Source organism: Nematolebias whitei, chromosome 10 (assembly GCF_014905685.2).
Source record: "Nematolebias whitei isolate Nwh7 chromosome 10, NemWhi1, whole genome shotgun sequence".
Lineage (NCBI taxonomy): Eukaryota > Metazoa > Chordata > Actinopteri > Cyprinodontiformes > Rivulidae > Nematolebias > Nematolebias whitei.
This window is the reverse complement of record NC_056507.1, coordinates 23,238,820-23,247,778: the sequence shown is the minus strand read 5'-3', so window position 1 is coordinate 23,247,778 and position 8,959 is coordinate 23,238,820. Positions and strand designations below refer to the sequence as shown.

General features: G+C 37.5%; 1 protein-coding gene across 1 annotated transcript in view; it reads right to left on the bottom strand.

Annotated features, from left to right (window-relative positions):
- The window catches only part of shank3a (SH3 and multiple ankyrin repeat domains 3a), a 159,180-nt gene extending 150,242 nt beyond the window's left edge, over positions 1-8,938 (bottom strand). The window contains exon 1 of the mRNA XM_037683201.1: positions 8,696-8,938. Coding sequence (XP_037539129.1) covers positions 8,696-8,758 — 63 coding nt within the window. The 5' untranslated portion in view covers positions 8,759-8,938. The remainder of the gene's footprint in view (positions 1-8,695) is intronic.
- Positions 8,939-8,959: the final 21 nt, after the last annotated feature.

Sequence of the window (8,959 nt, the reverse complement as noted above, 5' to 3'; positions counted from 1 at the left end):
AGATGTGGCCGTCCAGACACGCCCATTTTTCTATCGTCCAATCAGATCCGGCCGGCCAGAAACGCCCATTTTCCTATCGTCCAATCAGATATGAACGCCCAGATACGCCCACTTTCCTATAGTCCAATCAGATATGAGCGCCCAGATACGCCTTCCGAATTTGCCTGCAGAGACCCCTTCTTGGTCAGGCTGTTGTTTGAAGGAATGACTTGATTAAATTTTAACACTGAACTGAAATCCTGATCAAGGTTTTTTTTTGTTTAAACCTTTTTTCAGTACTTGGGTGAATAAGTACTCCTCAGCTCTGTCTTACATCAGTCAAGCTGTAAAAAGCTGCCCTAAAATTGTGCCTGTACTGGCACATCTCATAAAATTAGAAAATCATGAAACGGTTCAATTATTTTTTTTGTCATTCATTTCAGAAAGTGAAACTCATGTATTATACAGAACTAGCGTGAAATATTTTAAGTCTTTATTTCTGGTAATTTTTATGATCATGGCTTACAGACAATGAAAAACCAAAACTCAAATATGAATTTAAAAAATTATTTCCAAAAATAATCAAAAGTAATTGTGCCTTCAAGAGTTTGGTTAAAATCTGTTTAGTGGTTTATGAGATACTTTGCTAGCAACAGACTGACACATGAGCACACACATGCACAGACCCACACAATGCACACACACACACACACACACACACACGCAAATGCACAATTGCCCGCCTTTCAGGGCAGCAGATGATAACAATGTGCTCATGCACAGTTAACTAAGAAACCTAATTCTGTCTGTTTTCACTGCAACTACTGAAATAATGTTTGCTTTTTCAAATACGGCTTCAGTTCCATTTTTATGACATTTCCTAACTGGTTTCAATAGTATTTATTGATATTTGAACAGTTTGTAATAAAAAAACAAAACAAGCAAGTAATTTCCAACAATATTCAGTCAGGTCATCGGGATGGTTCTTTTTTTGTGCTGAGATGTTTCCGTCATTCAACAGACTTCAACTGCATGGATTACTGAGCATGAACTTTGGTGTTTTGAACCACGCTGACATGACTGTCTCAGAAGAGTTGACGAGGGAGAGTTGCGGGCCCCAGAGGCCATTTTAGCACCAGCAAACTGTTTTTTTTCCACTTCGGAGTATGCTGTTTCTGGTAATCAGTTTTGTTTGGTGGTTCCTCAGGTTAAAGAAGTTCATCGGATGACGACCGAAACATCTCAGCACAAAAAAAAAACAATCGTTCAGATGAACTGACTGAAAACATTGTTGGATTTTATACCTGGATTATTTATCATGAACTTTGGTGTTAAGCAAGTAATTTAATTTCCTGTTGGGAACACAGACAATTTATCACTGCTGACCACAATCTATAAAAAGTTGTTTGTTCTGATTGTTTTTTATTTAATCAACAGTCAGAAGCGAAACGAAAATGCGAGCCAGCAAATCACAAATCGTTAATGATAAAGCTACAACAATATTCTGTTTTCATTTGATGCTCACAAACAGTAATTAAAAATAAAAATTCTAATTTTCCACGCAACTAAAATTAAAATGTTTCAAAGTGTTCAATGTCTCCATGCTGACAGTCAATGCATGTTTTTAGCATGTTCTCACCCTCAAAGCAAACAAATGTGTACATCTCCCTCTGATAAACCTAATAACACTGTTGTTGTGACAAAAAAAATCCAGTGAAACTGCATTTATTATTGCAAGTAATTTGAAACTGTGAAACAACAATTCAGATAACTGTCAATTTTGTTTCTTATTTTAGAGTCTGAATACTGAATACTGATTTTAAACTGATCCATTATTTGGCATTCTTAAATTATATTCTTAAGCATCAAGTTCAAAAACATAAGTGGTTAAAATAGAAGCTGAAAAGATGCAGGAATAGTATTTTGAGGGGGGGAAAAAGCATTTTCCATATATAAATTGTAAAATTTGGTCTCGTCTGAAGTGACATATGGTGGTCTCCCGTGACATTAAGAAGAGCAGTAAAAAGCAGCAAAATCAAGTCAAAATGAAAAGTGCACACTACCGTATGCAACAAAAAAGAAGCAGATTCACATTTTTTTACAAATACTGATTTAGCAGAAGCTACTGGCATCTCCATTTTTACTGCTCCATGGAAGATATTCATACTTATGACATGCAATTTTGAATACACTGATTGATTGCATTAATGTTATCAGAAAATAAATGTATAACCAAGATGAGCATAAAGTGTATATCGCTTTGCTTTCCACAAATCCCCAAAATACTTTTGACAGTCTCAATACTTTACAATACTTTGGAAAAACAAAAAAGGAAACTTGTATTAAAAAAAAGCTTAAACACTAAAATCCTAGCTCCACGTGTTAAATTCCAAATCATTGATTTTATACGAACCAGGATGAGCCACTTGGTAGTAGAGCAGATCCAGCTCTATCCAATTCCTACAACCCATCACCAGATCAGAGTCAACCCACAAAACTGTGGCAACACCACAAACCTCATTAACTAACCTGAACTTTTATTATAACACCATATATAGTTCACTGAATTTGCATTACATGGTCTATAAACTAAACCTCAGTAAGTTTAAATAACTCGGGTTGTATTCTATTAGCAGATACAGCCTAGTCATTTGATAAAGACTTTGGCAAAGGACTATAATTCAGTTATTGTACAGTACAACGACAGCTAAAGCATTTTATTGTCTACAAGTTAGAGGTCCTTTGTGCGTAGAACAGCTTGCACCTATATTATTTCTCTTGCTGGCAGTAAAGAGCTCATTTAAAAAATCTGTAACATTAAATGAAGTCCTGTCATTGCTAACAAGAGCATCACAACATCGTTATAACATTGCAATTTAAATATAATTTTACCCAAATCCATCATTCACAGACAGTTTTCAGCTGGAGAAAGAGGAGCTTAATAGGTGTCAAGGCTTGCAATATGAATGAAACATGAGGCGTCCAAGAGTACATCAGTAAAATGGCACCTGAAAATAAACAACCTAGACTACATCTCATGGCAGTTTCTGATGAGAGCTGTGTTTGCAGAGCACGTGGGATCCATTCTGAAACCCATTTGCCTTTATTGCAATAGGAGCAAACACCATAGATTGACTACAAAGTTCACCACAAAGTTTAAAGGTGTAAAACTCAGCATGAATAATATTATGATTTTCACATTTAAGTGAAGCATAGGTCCCTAGTTTACATTTGATCCTGCAATAATTTTAAAATGGTTGGGTATGTAGAGCTGAGATGCAAACTTTCTAAAACGTTTAAAAAAAATGTCCACAATAATTTACTATATAAAACAAACAAACTCAAAAATCCACAAGAAAACAATCAGACTTGGAAAGGTTTTTCCACATTTTAAAGTATTTTGTGACTAATTATTACCACACAGTCATACTGCGCACCTGACAAAAAAATCTTATTTGTGATTGCCTGAAAACATAGAACCCACAAAAGGAAGAAACGATAAAGTGGAAAATAAGGAATATAGATTAAAGCAGATAGTGACAGATGTGCAGAAGACTATTTATGTTCGCGTCTACCTGTCTTCTATTGAGAGATGAATGACACCCATTAACAATATTGGGAAACTGTCTTATTTTGCTCTGATTAGAAGAATAGTGTTTTGGTGGGGCAAAATATGACGAATGAGACAAAATACTGATTTTCTCTAAAGACCTTTTCACCAAAAATGACCTGCAGAACACTCTGATTCATCAAATTGTATTAGCAACTAATGCAACCATACTATTTTTTATTTATCCTAAGAAATCACATTGTTACAGACTGAGCAACAAAATTATAGACGCTACTAACATTTTTAGATCATACTACATCAACTATCATATTGTCTTTCACTATGAATAATTTAAGGTATTACCAAATATATTGCATTTTTGGAGGATTGCATATTGTCAAAGTTTTACAATAAGATATTGTTATGTTGACAAATAAAAAGCCTTATAGACACATTGGTCAGAGCTTGAAAATAATGTTATGCACAACTCCATGTTAGAGAGATTATAGAGAGAAAGTGCAAGGTCATTGGCAAAGTCAAAATCCTGAAGTAGTTGGCACAAATCCATTAAATTCTGTTTCTGTTCTCAAAAGAGGTGTTCATATTCCAGTCAATGATGAGGAGGAATAGGAATGGAGATGACATACATTCAATTCAATTCAATTCAATTCATTTAAAGAAATGCCTTATAGACACATTTGTCAGAGCTTGAAAATAATGCTATGCACAATTGCAAGCTACAATATCATGGCCATGGCAAAATGTCATGTGTTGTGAATGACTTTCAATGTCAAATTCAATTTTATATATTTAAATTTGAATGAATTACAGCAATTTATGTAAAGCCTATGGTCATTTAGCTGCAGTGGTCATCTTGACTTGGATTAACACCAAAGGTTGGACAGTTGAAGATGTATATCCATTTACTATGTATCTAAAGTTTTGTTAAAATCCATTATCCTCTGGGGATAAATAAAGTTTTTTTTAATTGAATTGAATTACGTTGTTCATAAAATATTTTATTAACAGATAGAGTGGTTCCAAATAATTAACAGCAAAATATTAAAGATCTTGCTCTGTTCAAACTATGTGTTGTGTATAAATCTAAACTACCACTGCCATGAAATGTACCGTATATCATTTACTTACTTATGCCCTCCACCCCTCCTGGGGTATGGGCCACCAAACATGGTCTTCCAGAGGCCTCATGCAGTGCCATTTTCTCCAGTTCGCTCTAGTTAAATCCAATCCTCTAAATTCAAATTGAGGTCACGTCACCAGATGTTTCTTGGTCGGCCTCTTTATTTTCCTTCAGGGTTCAACCTCAGCGCCTGCCTAGTGATGTTGTTTGGTGGTTTGAATGTGTATCCTTTCCAGCACCATCTTCTCTTTCAGAGTTCTTCTATAGGCAGTTGTCCTGTCTTTTCCCACAGGATGGTGGTACTGATGGTATCAGGCCAGCGTATCTGCAGAATCTGTATGAGGCAGCTATTGAAGAAGGTTTGAATTCTTTGGGTGATTGCTTTGTCAGTTCTCCATGTTTCAGTTCCATACAGTAGTATGGCCTTCATGACTGAGTTGAACAGTCTTAGCTTAGTAGGTAGGGACAACTCTGTAGAACTCCAGATGTTCTTAAGCAGGATAAAGGCTACCTGGCTTTTCCAATCTTCACATCCATTCAAAGTGACCAGGTTTTTGTTGCTTCTAGGACTGATCTTGAATATCTTGGTCTTCATCCTGTGGATGTCAAGACCAACATTTGACAATGTTGTTACCAGAAAATTTGTCTTCTCCTGCATTTATTATTATTATTATTTGTTAGTGGCTATTAGAGATAAAGTGCAAGGTCTCTGGCAAAGTCAAAAATCTCAAGTAGGAGGCATGAAATCCATTTAGTTCTGTTTCTGTTCTCAAAAGAGGTGTTCATATTCCAGTCAATGATGAGGAGGAATGGGAATGGAGACGGCATACATTCAATTCAATTCAAAAATACTGTATTAATCCCAAAGGGAAATTAAATGTTCTTGTAACTCATTATTCTCATTTCTTTAAGAAATGTTATAGATACTGATGGCTGTAGGCAGGAAGGATATCTTGTAAAGGTCCATCCCACAGTGGATCTGAAGAAACTGGCCACAGATGCAGTCTGACCCTTCCACCTAGACTTGGCTGGCCTCTCGGTTCCTCCGGGCAGCAGGACCGCCCAAATGCTGGGCAGAACTCCCCCCAGAGTAATGGCCACTCCTCCCAGCAGTCTGCCGAGCTCCTCGTTGCTGCGGACGCCGGCTGCAGGTGCCAGGGGACGATCCTGTCCTTCTAGAATTGAAGCGTAGTTACGCATCATAACAAATGTCCAAAAGTAAAAAAGTTTCAGTAAAAACCCTTCCAGATGCACAGCATCCCATACCAGAGGAAGCAATCATCCAAAAAAATGTGATTTGCATCCAGCAAAAGAGGAATTAGTTTCCAAAAGTAAAATCTCAGAATGAATGTAACAGAGCTACTCCAACATGCAGCCACCCCGAGTGGTGCAATTCTAGAACAACATACTTGTCTGACAACCATCTTCACCAAGAAACTCTTTGCCCACTATGCATGACTTAGCAGGTCAGAAATGTAGATCAGTGTCTGAGTGGCAGAGTTATAGCTAGTCATGGGTTCTATAAATTCAGTTAGTTGTGGTGGCCCACTTAACTCAGGTAGACTTCAAAAGTTATTCAGTTGTAGAAGTACATCCAGTGATTACTTTCTACAACTTGTACAAAAAATTTCATTCAGTGGTTCATGAGATATTCTGATAATACACACATGCAAAAGTATTATTGACTATTTTTGCCTTTCAGATAGGCAATACTTACTCATGGGATCATCACATTTTTTCTCCTCTTCACATGTAAGTATACAGTAAGAACATTTTTCACTCTTTTATAACTAAAACACAATGTTTCAAATGGCCAGATGCATTCACCTCATAGCAGAACTTTCTGTTATAACCAAATAACCGACATGTCTTACTAATGGGTTGGATAAGCTCTGTCTTGTCAATGGGCTTTAGCTCATCAACAAAGTCTCACAGACATGTAAACACCAACCACTGGACTAAAAACTCTTGTTGTGATAGTTCTGCTACTGCACAGGTCCATTAGCATTTGTTGCCACGATGACACACTTACAAGGTGAATCGAACTCTGTTGCAACAGTCGAGCTAAGACTACCACTTGTCTGTTTTTCTCCCTTTTTTCCATGATGAAAAGGTAAAGCACTGGCCAGTGTGATCCATGCACGACACTTCTTTCTTCTGAACCAAGCTTGAAACGCAGCAGGTGATATGTAATCCTACTTCAGGCAGACTGAGCTCCTTTTCACTCAGTCTATACACAAGTCACTTTTGACTGCTCCATAAAAGATTCAAAGTCTCAGAATCTGGCCATCTGTCATCTGTCGTTATGTTTATCTGTCAGAATTTTAGGCGCTCGCTCTGTCTGTCAACATTTCACATCATATGTTTGTTCACACGTTTGTCAGTTTACTGGGAAATTTTTCACTCTTGAGAGTGAAGCTAATGATCTGTTGAGCATCTTTACATTACATAAGAACATTAAGGTAAATCTCCCTAGTAGTGGGATTAGAACGGTGTGGGGGGGTGCTTCTATGGAAAACAACTTTGCTCAACGAAGGCTATTCTACACAACCATTGGGGAATTCTCTGCTTTCTTTTCAACTGTCCTCCTTTTATTTTCTATCTTTATTTCTGGCACACAGAACTGGAGCCTCACAAAGACACAATGGGTAGTTTTGAACAACAACAATGAAGTAATCAACAATTTTAAAAAAAGCACAACCAGCCGCTGCCTATGTCTGGTGAAGGAATAAAAGGGCACTCCAACTAGACCTCCTACAGACAGCTGATTTAAGTGAGCATGGGAATTATAGAGACAGGCTATCACAAATTTAATCTGCATTTAATTGAAGAAGCTGACAATGTATCTTGTGAGATTTTCTATAGAAAATGTACCATAATTTAATAATTTTTGTGAATTTATGTGCACTCCTGAGATGAAAATAGCAATAACAGCAATGCATAGCAACAGAGGGCAAGACATAATTATGTTAAAATTAACTTTTGATTTGAATGTGAGGCAAATGAGAGAACAACCTCTCTAATTTTATTACAGTTCTGGGCAATTAGTTTCCGCTCACCGTCATTTTAACCTGTAAATGCAGAACCTTTCAGCACCTTTATAACAAAGACTGAAGTCTGAAGTTTGAAGACTAAAAACTGACAGCCTTACAAAACAAAAGACATTTTACCAGCTTAGTAAAACGGCTTTTTTGTGTGCTTCTTGAAAAAGCCATTGGTAAAGTTATATGAAAAGTGACTGTATTTAAAAAAATAATAATAAAATTAGTTCAACAATACAAATACTAGTACTAATTTATACCATTTTCTGCAGAAACCAAAATCTGAGAAAGAAGCATTTGGTCAAAATGAGTTTGTAAGGAAGATAGTGAGCGCATTTTCACAATGAATTAGTAAAAGAAATGAAAGAAAGAAGCAATCAATTCCATGGTCTAATTATTCTGCTTTTTTCAATGAATGCAGTCCTACAGAGACAGAGGACACATCTTCATAAAATCCACAGTTTTATTAAAAAGAATGCAAGATTGCATTTATTCTGTCCTGACAAAGCAGAGATAAGAAGGCAGGTATGAGGTAAAGTTTAACAGCCTTTTTTTTTACCTCTGTAGATTATTCTCCTTTTATCTCTAATGCCTTTGCTTGCTTTTTTGCTGCTCTCACCCTAAGTGCCTAGCTGTCAAAGTCAGCTGAAGCCTCGTTAATGAAGAGGTAGCTTTATTAGCGTGAAGCCAGTTGAACAACAGGCAGGGGGTGTGGAACCCCAAGAAGCCAACCAGCACCGCTATGAAGTATACATACTGAAAACAACAAAAAAAAGAGAGAGGGAGGAAGCGATAGATGAAGAAAAAAAGGACAGGAAAATTATTGTACAGACAAAAAGAGAGAAGAGAAAAATGTTTAAGAGAAATAAAGAGTCATTCATCAAGCAGTAAGCACAGGTTGAAAGCACCCTGTCAGTGAAGAAGGGGGAGAGGCAGCTTCCCTCTCTTTTACACTTCACTAGCAGCAACAGAAGAAGCTCTTACCGTCTGTTGCAGGTCTGGGATTCCTATGCGGATCACCACAGTGTTGCCTGTCGGCTCCTCCATGGGTGCTCTTGCACTGTGGGCACGTTCTCCACCGGGACTGAAAGCTGGAACACCGTGAGGAATGGGAACACCGCTGTCCTCTTCCCGGGAGCTGCTGCTGTCAGAGTCGGCCCCCTGGCTGCCGTTTGCTGTGTGTGTGTAAGGGTGTGTGTGTGAGTGTGTGTGCTGCTGCTGGTCCTGCCGTGGAGAGCTGGGTGGCTC